Source organism: Dipodomys merriami, unplaced genomic scaffold, assembly GCF_024711535.1.
Source record: "Dipodomys merriami isolate MVZ:Mamm:240054 unplaced genomic scaffold, mDipMer1.0.p SCAF_41, whole genome shotgun sequence".
Taxonomy (NCBI): Eukaryota; Metazoa; Chordata; class Mammalia; order Rodentia; family Heteromyidae; genus Dipodomys; species Dipodomys merriami.
Window position 1 is genome coordinate 12,795,494 of NW_027205715.1, and position 20,654 is coordinate 12,816,147.

General features: G+C 40.6%; 1 protein-coding gene across 1 annotated transcript in view; it reads left to right on the forward strand.

Annotated features, from left to right (window-relative positions):
* Positions 1-20,654, forward strand: part of LOC138807063 (NEDD4-like E3 ubiquitin-protein ligase WWP2) — a 119,107-nt gene that overhangs the window by 75,177 nt on the left and 23,276 nt on the right. The window contains exons 8-9 of the mRNA XM_069992652.1: positions 5,572-5,779; positions 20,025-20,114. Of these exons, the coding sequence (XP_069848753.1) occupies positions 5,572-5,779; positions 20,025-20,114 (298 nt within the window). The remainder of the gene's footprint in view (positions 1-5,571; positions 5,780-20,024; positions 20,115-20,654) is intronic.

The following is a 20,654-nucleotide window of genomic DNA, read 5'->3' on the forward strand; positions in this document are numbered from 1 at the left end:
GGTAGGTGCCAGCCATGTCTACAGAAAGCCCCAGCCTGCCTGGGAAATGTTTTATGGTGGTGTATTTTAATGCCCAAACTGTTCCTAAAATTTAAGTAGTTGTACTTCAGGGATCCCTGCCCACTAAAATATGAAGGCTTGGCTTCTGCTTCTCTGCTTTCTGCCATGACAACGGTTTACCTTTATCTCTCAGGCAGCCTGGACTTTAGAAGCTCTTTCATGTCTATCCAAAGGTACAGAAAGATGTTCCGTGTACTGTGGAGTGGGTGGGGACAAGCAGAAGCTCTCTGCTTTGGCCATGCAGGACAAAAGAAGGTTTGAGGATGTGAGCCTTGTGAGAACCAGTTCCAAGATGGCGGTGGTAGGAGCTATGCCTCCCAACAGAGGTTTCACAGACATTCAAGATTTATTTAACAGCTCTTTTGGCTGTGTGCTGCAGTTATGCATGCAAAAGAAATTTGGGGTAAAACCAGAATTGAGTTCCAGGTGGGTTTTTTTTTCATGTTGTCACAACTGTGAATTTTTTTTTTTAATAAAATGAAAGTGAGTGGTAGCCTGTCTATATAGCTATAATATTTCTAAGTTTTAAAGTGGTGGAACTGAGAAATAGACTAATGGTATAGCACTTCATTGAGACTTGTATGGAATGATTTACTTTCTAATTCTTTATTGAAAACTTTACCCAAAAAATTACATTTGTTACTGCCTCCTTAAATGTAATTTCCATGCACATCAGTCACACTGGCTGTGGTTGAATCCTGACTCTTTTGTGTAGTGTGTATAAGAGCAGTGACTTACTGGGCAGTAATTTCTCATTCTTTTTTTGGGGGTGGGGGTGGGGGTTGGTTGTGGGCTTGAACTCAAGGCCTAGGTGCTGTCCCTAGGCCTCTTTGTGCTCAAGGCTAGCACTCTGCCACTTCATCCACAGCACTATTTCCGATTTTTAGTGGTTAATTGAAGATAAGAGCCTCACAGAGACTTTTCTGCCTGGGCTGGCTTCAAACTGTGATCCTCAGATCTCAGCCTCCCAGGTAGCTAGGATTTACAGGCATGAGCCACCAGCACCTGGCTCATTTTCTCATTCTTAAAGTGAGAAAGAATATGTAACTCATAAATTTTATTATAAAGAATAAGCTATATAAGTCATAGAGATTGGCATATAGCTTTTGTCTTTATAATTTCATATAGTTATAATTATGCAACATGGGAGGGGAGGGTTGAGTAGGGGGGGTGGGGGACGATGGGATGGGAAGGGGAAACAAAGGAGGAGGCTACAATGCTTGATAAGAAATGTACTCATTATCTTGCCCATGTAATTGTAACCCCTCTGTACAGTATTTTCACAATAAAAAAATAATTATGCAGCATGGAAATAGGTGGTTTCACTTTATTATCTTTTTATATATGCTTCCACTTACCTATATAATCTTTCTATTTACTTTTCTTTTGTATATGTGCTGGTCCTGGGACCTGAACTGAGGGCCTGGGTGCTATCCCTGGACTTCTTTGCTCCGGGCTAGTGTTCTACCACTTTTTGGTGGTTAATTGGAGATAAGAGTCTCATAGACTTTCCTACCTGTGCTGGCTTCAAACTGTGATCCTCAGATCTCAGCCTACTGAGTAGCTAGGACTACAGGCAGGAGCTATCAGTGCCTGGCTATAGGATATAATGTCTGGGAAGGCTAGATCTATCTTACTGTCTTTTCTCTTTGGTAGTGCATAGATTTTTCAAAACAAATTCTAGGCTTTGAAGTCTTACAGGTATGTTGTAGTATGAGAATTGTATTAATCTCTATATTTTCTGGAAATGGAATTTAGTCATCCCATCAGTCAGTTACCAGGGTATAAGTTTGTAATTTTCTGTGCCTCTTTTTTCCATGTAATCTCCCTGCTTTCATGAACATTTTTTTTTCTATTTTGGTAGCTTTTGTGTATTTGTGACTGAGCAACTGCATTGGAAGTGCAGATGCTTGCATGTCACAGGGGAACAATTCTGGCTGCTGTACTGTGGATCACATTAGGAGCTTATCTTTCATGGAAAATGCCTCTGTTGTAGCTGATCACCCTCCATGTGTCTGAGGTATGGACTAAAAAGACGTGTGCACACCAGGAGCCTATGCCCTCCCGCCTGGATGTCTGGGAATGCAGAGTGAGCTGGCAGCGTGTCTAGGATTAAGAAAGAGAATTTCCAATTGCTGATCTTTTTGTTGGCTAACTATAGCTAGAGTGTGTCCTAGTCTTAAATGAATATGTGATTCATAAAGACGAGTATTTAACCACCATCACAGAGGGAATCTTGTGAAATATCCACAGTTAGAGAAACCAGAGGCTGTTCAACTGCCATTTTGCCTACTTAACCCCACCCACACTTGGTGCCCTGCATTTCTTCCTATCCAGGAAAACCACCTGAGCCACCTTCATTTCTTTCCTTCTTCATTGTTTCACCTCAGGGTGTTCTGGGTTTGAGCACTGTTCTCCTGCTTGCTGAATATGTGGTATTTCTCCAAGTTGCCCTTCAGTAAACTTCAGTGCTGTTTTGGGGGAAATGGAAACAATATCTTCCTCAGGAGGCTCTTGGGAGGATGAAGGATGTAATAAAAGTATATTATATCTACTGAAGGCAATGAAGGATCCTGATTGCTGTCAGTACTAAGTGCCACCTCATTGTTTCATTTTCCTTAGAAAATGAACCTTAGTGGGAAATTAGTAAAATCCAAATAATGTTGAATTTAGTGAATAGTACTATGCTAATTAATATTTTACTTTTAACAGATGAGCCATGGTTATATAAAATTATAATATTGGGTGAAGGTACACCCAACTTTGCTATATCAAAATTTATTCTAAAAAATAGAATATTCAATAGTATTTGGAAATAAATGCACATGATTTTATTTCAAATATCTTCCCCCCCATATCCTTATTTTTTGGTGGTCTGGGGTTTAAACTTGGGGCCTTCTGTTCTACCGTTTGAAGCAGATTCCCAGCCCTTTTTGCACTGGTATTTTTTGAGAAAGGGTCTAGTTTTTTTTCCCCAAGCCAGCCTGAACCATGATCCTCCTATTTATGCTTCTCACTGTAGCTGATATATGTTTACCACCATGTCCGACTTTTTTTTTTTTTGAGCTGGGCAGTCTGTACTGGCCACCAACTATTATCCTCCCAAAGTAGTTAGAATTACAGGTGTGAGCCACTGTGCCTGTCTTCAAATGTCTTTTTCCCCCTAGATTGGGTTTATTGAATGAGTATTTATTGACTAGGTGTTTTATCAAAGCTGTTTTGCCAAACATTGTAGACAATATAAAAAAGTATAAGACTAGTCCTTCATAATTTTAAGAAAAAGAGGTGAAGCCACATTTGAGCTAAGTACCAATGGATGTCTCAGGGGCTGTGGGCAGTAAAGCTGAAATCACAAGTGCTGTGATTCTTCACAAGGGATGAGTACTCTGGACTTAGTTCTCCTTATAAATTTTAGAATGAACGTACCTAGCTCTGGAGAATGCAATGATAGGATTAAAAAAATGGAACTGAGTTGAATTTATAGATTAACATAAAAGGAATTGCCATCTGTTATGTGTTACTAGCTTGACTGAGATAGACTAAGGAATACAAATATAAAGTCTTGCATTTATGTTATGGGAAACATGAACTGCATAAGATTTAGGCATTTTTTAAGCAAGTAATTTTGCACATGTGCCAGATAGTTTCTGTACTGGGGAAAAATTGAATGAATCAACCAGAGGCATCCCTTGCATCCTGTCTTTTTCCTACTTGTGAAGATTAAACTTGATGTTACATCCTGTGAAGGCTTGTAGTTTCAGCTCACCAACACTCTCATGTTTAGCCATTTTGTATCCAGTGGTTGATCAGAATTATCAAAATCTTGGATCACAATAAACAGTGTGCAGAGAATCTAAATATGAATGAGTGAAGAATGGGTACTTTCCATCTTGGATGCAGGCAAATTTAGATGCAACATGCCCCTTTCAGGTTACTTAGCTTCTGATAGTTTCTTCAGTGTAAATAAAGTGTGAGCCATCAATGGTACCTAAATTGTGGGATTGTGTATGAGGTTTAAAGGAAACAACTTAAAAGTGTTTTGCACCTTGGCTTAGCACATAGACCCATGCTCTATAAATGTTAACTAATCTAATTTAGTTTAGCAATCTGACTCTGCTGGTCTGGTGGCATCTAATTTATTATGTTCAGTTCCTCATATTATTTAGGGGAGTGACAGAAGACAGCTGTGAGAGGGCTGCCAAATGATAACCACTGAAAGAAATAGATTTCTTATTAGAGAAGAGGACTAATGCAAAGCATGAAATATACCAGATGCTTACTCTGAATTGTTTTTGAGGTTCAAGACTCAGACTAGCTAATGGAATTCTGATTAACAAAAGAAGAAAGTTTTTTGCAGATGTATCTGCTCAACCCTGCTTAGGTTCCATAGTGGGCCCCTGTCAGAAGAAATGTTCCAGGAAAAATCTAGATAGCCATTTGAAACTATAAAACAAGTTTCTGAGTTGGAGAGGTGAGGCTAAATAATGATTAGGGTGTTTTCTAATGCAAATTAATAGAAATGTACACTTACATAAGCACATGTAAAAATTTCTCTGCATATGACTCATCCATTTTTCTAAAATGCCAATTTTTAAAAAAAATCATTTGATAATTTTTTTTAAAGGTAATGATGTTGCAATGCTCTGGGGTCCTTGTGGACATATACAGTAGTCAGAGCTATGGAGAAAATAGCAAAATAAGGAAACACAGGAAGTAGCTTACTTCTTTGTCTATTACCTATGAGAGCAGTCTTTAACATTTGATACCCCTTTTATTTAGAATGTTAATCCTAGATTCTGTCCTTAAGCATAGATCTTAAAGAAAAGTAAGCACATTACTGGAAGTGTTGTTTGTTTGTTTTTTGCCTTTTCATGTGTGGAGTTTTTTTTTTTTTTTTTAAAGAATGTGTGTTTGTCTAGCAGACAAATGACAACTGTACAAAAAACAAGGATGTGACCCTGTGAATTTGGTTTCATTTACCAATGTGGTTCCCTTTTATCTTCATCTTTTCTTCTTTCCCCTCCCTCTCCCAGTATGAGGGTTTAGAGCCAAAGGCCTTGTGCTCCTGCTTGGCTTTCTTGCTCATAGCTGATGTTCTTCCCCTTGAGATACATCTTCAGCCTAGCTCTTGCTGGTTAATTGGAGATGGAATCTCAGACTTTTCCTCCTGGGTTGACTTCAAACTTTTGTCTTCCAGGTCTTAGCCTCCTGAGTAGCCAGGATTATAAACATAAGCCATTGGTGCCTTCTTTTATTATAGTCAGTATAACCACAATATATTAGAAAAGGCTAGTACAGTTATATGGAAAGATAGTATTTGATATATTTATTTCAGATTCCTGATTACTATAACTATAAAACATTTTATAAAACTTCTTGTTGTCACCTAGCAACTGCAGATGCTACATTTAGCGGAAACTGCAGATGCCCATTTAGTAGAAAGCTTAGTCAAAGTAAGCACACATTCTTATTCCTAAGACGATCTTTAAAGTATGGTTTGTGCATTTTCAGTGAATGAGGAACCTACTACAGCCCCGGATCCTGAAGAACCTTCTGTTGTTGGTGTCACATCCCCGCCTGTCACAGCCTTGAGTGTGACCCCAAACCCCAACACAACATCTCTCCCTGCTCCTGCCACACCGGCTGGGGGAGAAGAGCCCAGTACTTCAGGGACACAGCAGCTGCCTGCTGCCCAGGCCCCGGATGCCCTGCCTGCTGGGTGAGTAGCCTGTGGTCCCACCGCAGTGCTTTCCTCCTCAAAGACTGGGCCTCCTTCACCAGGTCAGAAACAGCATGGTTATTTATTACCTACTAGTAGCCGGTAGTCTCTAGGGAGACCTCCATGTATAGAAGGGGAGGGAGGTGTGGAAAAACTGCTTGTTCTACATAAATCTGAAAAGGAATCTAAATCATCTGGACAGAATCAATGCTACCTTATGCCGAGACTTGAACAGCTTGATTCAGAGTGGCTTCTGTGGAACAAGGAACTCATTTTGCCTTTTTGGATCTTGGGAGGGTGTTTCCCTTGATCCCATGTAGAAAGGGTTTTCTCTCTGGAATTTTATCTTCACCTATGGGGCCTTGGATTGTTGGTGGTTAATTAATATTGCTATGTGCTATTTCTATAGCTGGAGATGATGATACCATAGCTCCTAATGTTTCATTTTTTTTCCCATCCTTTTAGTTTGGAATTAAACTAGTGGTTAGACCTTTAATGAGAAGATGATCCCAGTGAGCCAAAGGGAAGTTCAAGTTTGAATGTATAGAGGGCAGAGTTCGAAGAACCAGGACTTGTAAATCAAATAGACCTGGGGTTGAATCTGCCCTTTCATCCCTCCTATGTGATCCTGGGCAGCATCTGCCATTTTGGTAAGGTAGAGATAATGAGCTTACACATCTTTCTAGGAAGCTTAGAGACTTCCAAGAAAGTGGTGTATGTGAAGCACTTGCTGAACAAAGTGATTGTGAAAGAGACAAGCATTCTCTTCCTTAAGGAAACTGGGAAATGAACTCTTAGCAACTACTGACCATGGTCAGGACCAGTCCAGTTTTACCTTGGTTATCAAGATGGTAGGGAAGAAACTGATGCCGAGAGTGTAACAGGCCCTGATAATCCAGCTGAAGTTGGTTTGGTGATTGTGGATGTCCTCTGAACCTTTCTGTATAGTTCATGAAGGAGAGAAAGGAAGAATCTAAGAACTCTTGCTTGACATACAATGTGCTTTATTGTTCTGAAAGCCATTTCTGAAAGCCAGCCATTAAAAATCCTAAACCTGAAGGCATATGTGATTTTTGGCCATGTATACTTGGGTACACTGTTAACTCCAGTCTCTTAATAAAGTATGTTGATCAAATAAAAAGTATTTCAAATACTTAATGCTTTGACCCTGAGACAATTGAAAATGTTGAAAGGCAGCTCTTAAAGTTTAGTTTTGGGGGGGATGGGGGGGTAGTCAAGTTTTTGATTTTGTGAAAAGATTATTAACCAATTGCATATGTCTAACTACTCCCTTCAGAGATTGCTTTTCTCTTTTATGTGTGGTGCAGAATACTCAAAAGACCTTCGGTGTGTAATTTCAAATCTCTATGCTATAATTTGGGGGGAAGAGAGCAGAACCATTTTGGCAGAAAACAGAGAAAATGGCTGCCTGTGTCCCCAGTGAGCTGTTTGTTTTCTTTCCACTGAGCAAATGCCTGGAAGGCCGGCCTCAGTCCTGTGTCAGTCACAGGCAATTAGGGCTAATGGCTCAACATGTCTTTATGTAGGGCGTGTGTGAAGGTTACTGTTCTCCTGGACTGGGCACTTCCTGTTTCCAGGCAGCTGGAAAACTCCAGACTCTGTAAACGCTCTTTATTCTCAGTCTGGCGACTTGAGCAGCCCAGAGAGGCTCATTCCCCTCCCTCATCTGGCCAGAGGCTGAACCACTTTTCTGAGGAAGAGTCTGAACAGCTCTTTTCCCTTGGAACATTTAGGAGGTGACAAGGCCTGTGTGTGGGTCTGGGGTAGCTGTTACCTGCTTTAATATGTATGATGGTCCTGAGAAGGGTATGGAAGTCACAATTTCCTAGCTTACAAAGGCTATTAGGTGCCCATCTGTATGACAACTAGGCATGCTCAGTCTCTTTGAGGACTGTCTCAGGGTTTACATAACCTGTTTTCTAACTAGGGATGACCACCAGCCCTGCTGAGTGTACAATAGTGAGACAACAGGCTTTCCTATGTCTTGTCTGTGTTCAAAGCAAGAAAGGACATGGTTTCCACAGTGACCTTTGGATTCATAGACCTGCCACCCCTGCCCATCGCACCCTAAATTTGTGTATAAATTTAAAGACCCAGATAAGTGGATTATTAACTTATTTATGGTATTTTGGCTTCAGGAATTAGAGACTAATGAGGGAATGAAATCTGTTATGTTAATTCAAATAGCACAGAGGGTATTGGTGATAGCCCAATAGAAGGGCTGCCCATAGGAAATGAGACTTATTACCTAGTCTTTGTCTTTTGTGAGTATATGTGTGTGTGTGTCTGTGTGTGTGTGTGTCTGTGTGTGTGTGTGTGGTGTGTGGTGTGTGTGTGTGTGTGTGTGTGTGTGTGTGTGTGTGTGTGTGTGTGTGTATAAATGCAGCACCTACGTTATTTACTGGTACTCTGGTGACAGTCTTGATTTTACATGTTCCAATTCTTTTTCTTTTTCTTTTTTTCTGGTCCTTAGGGCTTGAACTCGGGGCCTGGGCTCTCTCTGAGCTCAAGGCTAGTGCTCCACCACTTGAGCAACAGTGCCACTTCCGGCCTTTTGTTTATATGGTACTGAGGAATCGAACCCAGGGCTTTATGCATGCTAGGCAAGCACTCTAACACTAAGCCACATTTCCAGCCCATCCAATTCTTTATCAAACAGGATATTCATACTTTTTAAGATATATCAAGTCCAGGACTGGTATTACAAATGCAGAACAAGAAATGATCTTGTGCTCAAAATGGTCTACCACTGTATTCTCCTTTGGTCCTTCTGGTTACCTCACCCATTCCCTTGGGTGAGATTCCAAAGGGAATCTCATGCTAGTTCTCCTTTCTGTATCTTCAGCCTATTGTTCCATGTCTGAAACAAAACCCGCCATCCTATTAACCTCATCCTGTCTAGAATCTGATTTCCCTCCCAAATATAGTGCCACCATCTGCCCAGCCAACTCTCAGGTTATTCATCTTTTATTTCTTTCTGACATCTGTCCAGTTATCCAGCCCCACCTCTAGTCCTCTGGATTATGCTTTTAGTTCTCCATTCTTCTTAGCATTTGTTCCAAGTGCAATTTAAATGCTTTGCTGAGTGGCTGCCTGTTCTCTAATACTATTAGTGCCGCTAGGCAGGAATTATGTATTTCCTATTACCACCACATGTCTAGCATTTAGTACAGTGCCTGGCACATCACAGGACTCTAGGAAATGGTTAAGTGAATGAATGATTCTATCTCTAAAAGAACTGTCAAATCTTCCCCTTTGACTACATGCTTTTGCCATATCCCAGACTAAGGTACCATTCTCTGTCACTCAAATGACCTGTTCTTACCCTTGTCCAGTTTTTTAAATCTTTTAAATTAAAATTCTGAGTATGTATGACCTTTCACTACTTGAAGTACTGTGTGTGGGAGCTTCCTATTATTTTATTTTTTTATTATTATTTTTGTTAGTCATGTGGCTTGAACTCTGGGCCTAGGTGCTGTCCCTCAGCTCTTTAGCTCAAGGCTAGCATCCTACCACTTGAGCACAGTGCCACTTTCTGGTTTTCTGGTGGTTTATTGGAGATAAGAGTCTCACGGACTTTCCTGCCTGGGCTGGCTTTGAACCACCATCCTCAGATCTCAGCCCCTGAGTAGCTAGGATTATAGGCATGAGCTATCCTATTATTATTATTAGGGATAAATTCCTAAATCCTTGAGCAAGTCTGAACAGTTTTCTCCTTGCTTCCCTTTGGTTCGACCATTGCATTCTACCCTTTCTCCAGGCTGAGGACCCTCCCCCATGCAGGACCTTCTTCCTGAGAGTGTCCTTAACATTTTGTCTGTTAATTTCTAAATGTCTTCAACTCTCAGCTCCATTGGTAATACCTCTGGGAATCCTTCTCTGACCCTTGCATGTATGTGTGTGGCTCTTGTCACACTGTGATCATCACCCTACTGGTCTATAGATAGCAGGAAGATAGATAGAAGAAAGTAGAACAAGTTGGATGGCACAAGTAGGCTGCCAAGACTTATTTGTAAGTAATAAATTAATACATTTAAATACTATCTTTAAAAAATGTTTCCTTTACCTGGATAAATGTATTCTGCTTCTTGAATGTTTCAAAGGAAGAGCAACTATGACAAGAATATTACATTTTCTTCCCGCCAGCAAGGAAGTTGAGCTGAACACAATTGTTAACTGGGTTTCCTAGTTTGGGGTTCAAATATATCCCTGGAGCATGGCTCCTCTTTAAGGAGAAGTTTCTTAGACAAACTATTGTTTGCTAAGGCCTCCAGCCAACTGTTTCAAACTTAATCTTCTCAACTCCTCAGTCTTCCTCAGTGAACAACGGGATCAAGGTTCACTTGGGGATTCAAGGGTCTATTTTGCAGGTTGCGGGGCACCCTTCTAAAATTTCCAGTCCAGGAGACTAGCGGTAAAGAAGTCACACATCTCTGTAATGTATGTAAGCCCTGAAGGCCTGAACTAGGCAAGTTCAAATACAATACTCAATTATTTCCCTCTTTCCTTTTCTTGAAACTTTTCTGGAGCTTTTAACTTGAGCAGGACAAAAGAAGCCCTTGCCAGGGTGTGGAGCTCCCAGGCTGCAGGGCTTTGAAGGGATGTGTGAGATATAGGGGTCTAAGCAGGGGGTAATGGGAAGTGAGTCTGCGTTAGTCAGCTGTCTGGTTTTTGTCAACTCTGAGCCCACTTTGGGGACTGAATGCTTATTGACAGACCATGTGTACGTGGCTTCGACAACCCCAAGCGCACCCTGGTCTCTGCAGCTCTCTGCGTTCCCTCCTACACAGAGGCACATTATTTCCCCCTGGCAGCCAGCACACGACTGTGGTTTCTTACATAAGGGAGGGCGTTGTGTTTGGACTGCTGGCTTTCCCTCAACCCTGCAGTTTCACACCATGCTTTTGCTCCTGCAGTCATTGGCTGCCCTGTTTCCTGCCTCACAGTAGAATTAATTGAGGAGGGGTGTTTTCTAGATCTTTTGGATTTGCTATCTGCCCTGCCCCCCCAAGACCCAAGAGGCACTTTCGCTAGATGGTCTTTGAGACCCTATCAAAGATGACAGCCTTGTGACAGTTCTTTGGTGTTTTGTTTGTAGAAACACTGGAAAAGACATTAGAATTTGAAGTGTGTCTGCTAAGCTCTGAACAAACCTCTATCATTGAGTTCCATTCCAAACTCAAGTTCCGCACTGTCCCCAGAACCTTACCCTTTTTGTTTTTTAAAATTAATTAATTTACTTTATTGTTACAATAGAGGTGATATACAGAAGGATTATGTTTACCTGAGCCAGGTACTGAGTATATTTCCTTCTGTACAGTGTCTTCTGTTCTCTCACTCTCCCAGTCTCTCCTTCCTGTCCCTACCCATGAATTGTATAATTCACTTTCACCAGTGTCTAGTGAGCTTCGCTGTTGAACTTTTTCCACTCTTTTCCCTCAGTACCCTCCCCCAACCCTCCTAAAGATACACACTTGAATATATTATACATAAGGGAAAGCAGACAGATCATCACAAAATAAAAAATATAAAAAAGATATGAATTAAAACAAAAAAAGAGAGATATCTTGGAGTTCATTTCGAAATATATATTATTTTATGCTAATATGAAGAGGCATATAGGCATTGCACCTTTGTGTTTCTCTCTTAAGTATCCTTTTTTGGTCTCACCGTGTTTACCCAGAGTTTTATTTTTTATTTATTTATTTATTTTTGGGTCCAGTCGTGGGGTCTGAACTCTGGGCCTGGGCACTGTCCCTCAGCTCTTCAGCTCAAGGCTAGCACTCTACCACTTGAGCCACGGCGCCACTTCTGGCTTTTTTCTTTTTGCTTATGTGGTGCTGAGGAATCAAACACAGGGCCTTAGGCATGCAAGGCAAGTGCTCTACCACTACCTTCCCAGCCCTACCCAGAGTTGTAAAACAACACTTCTAAGATGTTTTGTAAGGAATTGGCCATTTTACTGCTGTTTTGTTTCAATGTATTTTAAAAAATTTCAATGTATTGCAGAACCATGCTTTTTGTTCTACACTCTGTGCAAGGGGGTGAATTTGTGAATTCATTCATTTGGATGTTGTGGTGATGTTAAAGGCACAAAAGTTTCTAAGTGCTAAGCAACTTGTCTGGTCCTAGGACTGTTTACAGTTTAGGCTGTGGATCACATTTTGAGTAGCTCCAGATTAAAGGATTATATTGAGAGATTTGATGCCTTTCCCTAGCATGTTTTAGGGCTGAATATAGTTTAGCTCTTGACCCTGAAAGGGTTTTACATGCTTAGGTAATGCTGAATAGTATGCATCTGGCTTCCTTCTCATCTCAGAATAGAAGGCTTTTTCCAAAGACATCGTTGGTCTAATGTCCCAGGTCGTTGCTCTGTGTCTGTGTGTGTAACCATGCATAACTGTTTCCATTTTCACTATACCTCTTGAGAGCATCTCTAGAGCAGGAGTATTGTGACCATCTTTGCATTCCCACCTCTCAGTATAATATATGGCTTCTATGGAGACAGATAAATATTGGTCAAATGGGTACTCTTTAATTTTAATTTCCTTCTTTTTTGCTTTTCTTTTTATACTAGTACTAGGGCTTGAACTCAGAGCCTGGTGTTTTGCTTAGGTTTTTTTTGTTCAAGGCTGGCATTAATTACTTGAACCATACTTCCAGTTTTAATTTCCTTTTTTTTTTTTTTGGTTAGTGTGGGGCTTAAACTCAAGGCCTGGACGCTGTCCCTGCACTCTTTGCTCAAGGCTAGCATCTACCACTTTGAGCCATAGCTCACTTCCAGTTTTTGAGTGGTTAGTTGGAGATGAGTCTCACATAATTTCCTGTTTCCTTCCTGGGCTGGCTTAAAATCATGATCTTCAGATCTCAGCCTCCTGAGTAGCTAGGATTACAGGCATGAGCCACTGGTGCCCAGCTTAATTTCCTTCTTGATCTCATTATAAAAGCTCATTGATATAAAATTAGAAAAGAAATAGATCAGCAACAACAATAATGTAGTACAGACTCACCCAGATTTAATCATTGACATTTAAAAATTATTCTAAACATTTATAGTGTGTTGAGGATGGCTAAATTTTATTCCTAGATTATTTTATGTAGTCTTCACAACACTATACTACTTGTATAGCTACTTTTTTTTTTTTTTTTGCTGGTCCTGGGGCTTGAGTTTAAGGCCTGGGCTCTGTCCCTGAGCCTCTTGGTGCTCAAGGCTAGCACTCTTCTACTCAAGGCTAGCACTCTTCTACTACACAATGACACTTCCAGCTTTTTCTGAGTAGCTTATTAGAAAGAAAAGTTTCATGGACTTTCTTGGCCAGGCTGGTTTTGAACCATGATCCTTAGATCTCAACCTTCTGATTAGTTAGAATTACAGGCGTTAGCCACTGGTGCCTGGTCTTTTATTTGTGTGTGTGTCAGATGTATGGCTTGGGCTCAGAGGGCCTGGGCACTGTCCCCGAGCCTCTGTGCTCAAGGCTAGTGTTTCTACCACAGTGCCACTTCTGTTTTTTGTTTTTTTTTTTTTTTTTGGTTGATCATGGGGCTTGAACTCTGGGCCTCGGTGTTGTACCTTAGCTCTTCAGCTCAAGGTGAGCGCTCTACCACTTGAGCCACAGTGCCACTTCCAGTTTTCTGGTCGTTTATTGGAGATAAAGAGTCTCACGGACTTTTCTACCTGGGCTGTCTTTGAACCAGGATCCTCAGAGCTCAGCCTCCTGAGTAGCTAGGATTATAGGTGTGAGCCACCGGTGCCCTGCTGCACTTCTGGTTTTTGAGCAGTTCATTGGAGATGAGAGTCTTACAGGGACTTTTCTGCCCAGCTTGGCTTTGAACTGCTATCTTCGGATCTCAGCCTCCTGAGTAGCTAGGATTACAGGTGTAAGCCACCAGTGCCACCTATTTTTTTTTGTTGTTGTTATTTTTGATGGTACTAAGGATTTTTTCATTGAACTCAGAATTTCATACTCTCCCACTCCAGCCACACTCCTAGTCCTTTTGGCTTTAGTTTGTTTTTTCAGATAGGGTCTTTTGCCCAGGCTAATCTTAAGACTTTGGCTCCCCTACCTCCAGTTCCCAAGTACCTGAGAATTATAGTGTGTGAGAGACAGTGTGTATATGTGTGTATGTATGGTTTCTTGAGACAGGGTTTTGCTCTATAGCCCAGTCTGGCTTCAAACTCTCCAGCACTATACCTCCTGTGTTCTGGAATTACAGGTGTGTGCCACTATCCCCATGTTGTTTGTTGCTTTAAGGTTTGTTTTGGGCCAGGTATGTTGGTATACACTTGTCATCCTAGCCCTTGGGAGGCAGCGGCAGGAGAATCAAAGCCAGCCTGGGCCACTAGTGAAACTGTTTCAAAAAAAATAACAAAAGAATGCAAACAAAAAGATTTGTCCTGGAACTGGAATATGTACATTGTACAAATGAAGATTTTGAATTCTAGTAGATAATTAAGAAATTACTTTCTCAAGTCTGCCCACCAATTCGTACTCGTGTGTGTTTGTGTGTGTGTGTGTGTGTGTGTGTGTGTGTGTGTGTGTGTGTGTGTGTGTGTGTGTGTGTGTGTGTGTAAACTCTCCAGCTAATACACTATTGTCAGATTTTCTCAGTGTGGCCAGTCTAATGGTGTAAATGGTATTTTGGTGTGTGTGTGTGTGTGCGGTTTTGAGTTTCCTTCATCACCATTGACATTGAATCTCTTTGTAATGTTTTATTTGATTCTTAGATTTCTCTTTTGGGAATTATCTATTCATTTATTTTTTCCATTTTTCTATTTGCCTTTTGTATCTTTTTAAATTGCAGGATTCTTAATATTTGTTGGATAGTAATCACTTCTAAATGATATGCACTACAAATACTTTTGCTCAGTCTCTATCTTTTCACTTTGTGGTGACTTTTATTGTGTTGGAATTTAAACTTTTAAAGCCAAATTTTTCATATTCTTCCTTACTCTGGAATTCTAAAAATTTTACATATATATATATTCACCTCTCATGTATTATTGATTTGCTATGTATCTTATTTCACTTCTTTAAAATCATGGTGCAATGTATGAGCATTGGCATACCATTGTTTAATTGACAGTGTCCTTTTTTATTTTTTTTTTATTTTTTTAAATTTTTTTGGGTCCGGTCGTGGGGCCTGAACTCTGGGCCTGGGCACTGTCCCTCAGCTCTTCAGCTCAAGGCTAATGCTCTACCACTTGAGCCACAGTGCCACTTCCGGCTTTTTTCTTTTTGCTTATGTGGTGCTGAGGAATCGAACCCAGGGCCTTGAGCATGCAAGGCAAGCGCTCTACCACTGAGCCACCTTCCCAGCCCTGTCCTTTTTTTTTAGCAGTGTATTAAATACTCATATAACCAGTGACATTTTAGATTTAATAAGAAAAGCATACATATTTAATTTACACATAACTTAAATTATCTTAAATATGTCATTTACTAAATAGCTTTTCTACTCAATGTATTGTAAAAATTAGAAATCAATAGTCATCTACAATTTTATTTTCAAATAATGAATAACTGTTGTGGGAGTAACGTCATTTCTTTGATCAACTTTAGATTGCTTCAGTTTGCTTACAGCATTTATAGTGTGATATGATATATATGCGTACAGTTCAATTTCTGACACATAATTATTTCTTTAGGCTATATTCTAGAAGGAAAAGTTGATGTGCTAAAGGACATTCATACAGAGAAGACCTTCTTGCCAAATTGCTCTTTAGAAAGAGAAGACCCTTTTCTGGCTCCCATTAACTATTTTCAGACTCTACATTTCCAACTTTTTATATGAAAGTAAATGTGAAAAAAATTGTTTTCATGGACACCTTGTCCAAGAATTGTCTTGAAAACATATTTTGAGTGTTTCCAACTTCCATTGAAGAGCTTTGGGCATTTTTCCAAATCAGAGAAAATGGAATGACTTGAGGAAAAGGAGAAGAAAACCAGACTTAAGTCAGGAGCCTCAGTAGCTGGTACTCTGATATACTGAGCTTAGAGAGCATAAAGCGCTGGTTGTTGATCGTTATTAAAGGCTAGTTCAGTATTTCAGAAAAGGCCCTTGGGGGGAAGGATGCAGTTTAAAACATTTCCTACTCAGTTGACAAAGGATCTCCTAAAGCCGTGAAAGCTGTGAGCAAGAGGTATGTGCCACTGCACACAGGTTTCTGACTCATAAAACAGGCTAAAAACATCCCTTCGCAGGATATAAATCTTATGTTTCACCCCGGAAGTGGCCAGAGTTTGTAGGGGGTAGGATTTGTTGGTGAAGCATCCATAATAAAATATATTTTATTTTAAAAAAAGAAAACACAAGTTTTATGTTGTTTTGCCTGTGGGGAATTAACTTTCTGCATAGACAGTTTTAGGAAAACTTGAATACTTCCAGAATATTCTTCTGAAGTTCATCTTTTGTCCAACCCCAGCAAGATATCATTTCTCTAGGGTATATAAAGGTTCTGGCATGACTTTATTTTCTAATGGAGAAAGTGTATTTTGCTTGAGAGCTTTACTACTGCCCAGTGCCTGCGTTAATGAGAACTGAGCAAACTAATGACTAATACAAATTAATAACGCACTTACTAAGAGAATTTTTGAGCATTTTATTATGTATATCTTCTTTTTCTTTGTTCCTTCTTGGTTTGGTGGTACTGGGGTTTGAACTTAGAACCTCATGCTTGCTAGACAGGCACTCTACCACTTGAACCTTGAGATATAAATTTGTTAGGGTCATTTCAGGAAAACTTCTTTAATACTGATATTCCTTGTCCAGCATTAACCCCTCCCCAAAAAGTTGGGTAAAACTGCTACTACTTTGGGTAAAACTGCGATTCTGTCTACACACAGGGAGATCTGACTAAGACATTGATTGATTGAGATGGTTGAATGCACACTTAATGGGAGATAATAGAGATCTTTTAGGAAGCCTTCTACAAAAAAAATATGGTTCCAGTGACCAGACAAAGTCTTTTCAGATAATACAGGAGAGAGATGATTGCCATCATCTTAATAGGCAGTTCTTTTAGTGTTTGACCTTTTGGTGATGGTGAGTGTGGGAAGTTTAAGGTGTGTGGGCAGAAGGTATAACCGTCTAAAGGGCACCTGTAGGAGTAATGGTAATCTAGGTAAAAGAAAAATTACCTGAGATTAGTTGTAACCGAGACTCCTTGTTAAGTGCTTTCCAGCACAAATACCCTGTGCAGTCCACAGTCAACTCTACTCACTGAAGGCCAAGGAGCCATTCAGTTCTTTGAACACTGTTTCTGAGAGCATCAAAGAAAGCTATTCAGCCAGAGCAGATATGGCCCACGTGTCCAAGATGCAGCATTGAGGGAGACCCATGGGCAGTTGGATTGAAAAGCCTTTTCATCTCTGTGTGAAGAAGAAGCTTGCAAGGGACAGAACTTAACCCCTGACAGGGATGTGCTGATGAAAAGTCAATGCCAGTATCATTTTCTTGGCAAGGGGAGGCCATACCAAGAGAGTCGGGAGGCTTAATCTATGTGGGTCAGCAAAAGCGGGAGACTCATGTGGCTGGCAATAGAAGTGACTGACTGTGCTGCATGAATGAAGGGAAGAGATTTGTGTGACTCCTGAATAGCTGTGCAGGTTAGGGAGGAGTGAGAGTTCTCTTAAGAAAGGGAGGTAGACCAGGTCAGGGATCAGGGAGGACCCACACGGACATTTAATCTGAGCAGGAGTCCAATTTAAAAGGAAAAATGTAGATATGAAAAGGGGCTGTGCAAGAAAGGTCTTGTTCCTCTGGTAATAACTATTTTCTAGCTAAGCCAGTTGAGAGGGTTTGTAGAAGGACATGGAGTCTTGCTGGACAATAACAGTCCCTGAAAGAGAGACTTTCATTTCTAGGATCAGCTGTGATCAAAGATGGGAAGGGCAGATCTCATCTGGGCCTGGGCTCAAAAGAGCCACCGAAATCATAGATGATAAGAGAGGAGGAGTTAACTCAATTTTGTTTGCAGCAATGCATGGAATTTGAAGTATTCTTCTATCTTCCAATTTAAAAATTAGGCAAAATATAATAAAACCAAAAATTTCCTCTTGTGTCAAATGTAAATGGAGTAAAAAGTAAATATCCTTTCCCTTCCTTTTTCTTTTTCTTCTTTTCCTCCCTCCCCTCCCAACTCCCTTCCCCTCCCCTGTCTTCTTGCTTTCCTTCCTTCTTTCCCCCTTTTCCCTCCATACTAAGGATTGAACCCAGGGCCTTGTACATACTAAGAAATATATACTACTTGAACCTCCTTTTGTTTTTGTTTTTGTTTTGGTTCCAGTCCTGGGGCCTGAACTCTGGGCCTGGACGCTGTCCCTCAGCTCTTCAGCTCAAGGCTAGTGCTCTACCACTTGAGCCACAGTGCCACTTTCAGCTTTTTTCTTTTTGCTTATGTGGTGCTGAGGAATCGAATCCAGGGCTTCATGCATGCAAGGCAAGCGCTCTACCACTGAGCCACCTTCCCAGCCCCTCCTTTTGTTTTTATTTTGTTTTTACCTTTACTATTACACCTACTATAGGTGTAATAGTAGAAGTTATGATACATTTTGGCATGCAGTCAGATCTGCTATAGTGTAAATAGGGTTACAAGTTACCACACTATGCAGAAATTGTATAATAAACACCAAAGGGCTTATGGAGGAAAAATGAGTTCCAGGCATACACAGAATTTGTCAGTGACATGCAAAAGAGCTAGGAACTTACCAATATAACAATTTCCCACATGTTAAATAATTTAATGATGTAACATCACAGTCAATAGGGCTCTTGTCTTGGAGTAAACTGCTTGTGCAAGTAGATATTGCAAGGAGTGGGACTTATGGGTGTTTATATCAAGTAGGCCATAGAGGGTTAGCTGAAATCAGACAGGAGATAGAATACTAGGTATAGATAGTGAGGCAGATAATGTGGTAAACTGAGATAGCTTGTATGTGTCTATAGGTTTTGTATAGTATTTATGGCCAGGTTTGCTTAGGAAATTTTCTATGTTCATCTAGTGTTTATTACAGATACAGTCATGTCTTCGTACGTTTTGCTCACATCGTTTTCTGGAACAGATTCACATTTTCTTATTTTTATTTTTTATTTCAAGCAGGGGGGGGGTAGGAAGGGAAACTAATTGAAGCAGCAAAATTATTTACTGCAAAGCTGTACTCAGCCCAAACAAATAGACGTTTTCAAAACAAGCACCTCAGCACAACAGAATACATAGTAGTTTCTCTGAAAAGGTGCTGTCTTCCCCTAAGCAACACCCAAATGCAGAAGAAATCGAAACAAATGAAAACATAGAGGCTCCTGGATCATTAACATTTTTTTATAAAGTGGTAGATATTATATAAAGTTTTTGTATCCTTTATATATGTTACCATATTGTATGTTTAATTGTAGGCTGTACTGTAGGTAAGTGGAGTGGTCAGACTGTGTATGAGTGGCAGGAGTACAGGGATGACATTAGGCTGATTTGTATTTCCTGCTCATGGGGTCTCTGCATCATGTGTTAGCATTGTCATTCTTCCGTTAGCACCGATGAATCACCTCACCTCAGCACCCTGGTAACAGTAACTTGCATCCAGACTGAACCTCAGTCTGTAAATAATTGTATGTCATGTTTTTGGACCCATTCAGATCTCTTAAAAAAAAAAATCCCTGTTAGGACTGGCGAGTTTCAGCTCAGTAGTAAGTACTTGACTAGCATGGTACATAGGCTTCCATCCCTAGCATGACTAAAAAATGAAAAGCAAGGACATCTTCTAGTGAATTATTTTAAAAGGAAATATGGCTATAAATATATATAGTGTTAGAAGAACAGGTGTGGCATTATAAATTTAGACTTTACAAGGTACATTGCAATCGTCTGTGTAGGGACACACATAAAGGGTGGTTACTGTAGTCTCCTCAACAACTCATGGATGGGCCTGGTGACACATGCCGATAAACCTTACCATTTGAAGGGCAGAGGCAGACGTATGGCCAGTTTGACGCTAGCCTGGGCTACGTATGCATAGTAAGATCCTGTCTCACAAAACAAAATGAAACAAGCATACCTGGAAGCTACCTTAAGTGATAGCATGGAACTGGTGTGACCAGTGGGTTGACTTTGAACCTCATATTTGGTGTTTCCTGAAAATTTTTCACACCTGTAGTTAAGGACTGCCTTTCTAACAGAAGCTATACCTTGGAACTGTGTATCTCATTCATCATCCTTGGCTTTATCTTCCAGGTGGGAGCAGCGAGAGCTACCCAATGGGCGTGTCTATTATGTTGACCACAATACAAAGACAACCACCTGGGAGCGGCCTCTCCCTCCAGGGTAAGGACACATGTAAAGCCTTGAGACTTTAGAACTGGCAACAAGAGACTCCCAGGGCTTCTCCATCATTCTCACCATCACTGTCTGTTTTACCCTGTACTGCTGACTGATGTCCCTGGGCTTCATTAAATGATATTGAGAACTGACATGACCGAAGGCAAAGGGTCTGGAAAAGCCTCCGGGCCTTAGTGTCTCCTTGGTCCCCAATCATGTCACCCACATTAGGTCTGGGTGTTCTCCATATGGTATTAGAGTATGATGATATTTATTCTGATTTATTTGATTGCTTTTCCTATCCAGTTACCTGAATTCTGCTCTCATTTCTTAGGACATACTAAAATTCTTAGAAAATTGCTAAGGAGAAAACAGGTACAGGGAGACTGATTTAGAAAGAGCATTTATGCACGTCACTGTAGAACCTGCCCTGAAAGGCACAGTGCTCTTGTTGTTGTTGTTGTTGTTGTTGGTGGTGGTGGTGGTGGTGGTGGGGCTTGAACTCGGCCTGGGCACTGTCCTCAGCTCTTCAGCTCAAGGTGAGTG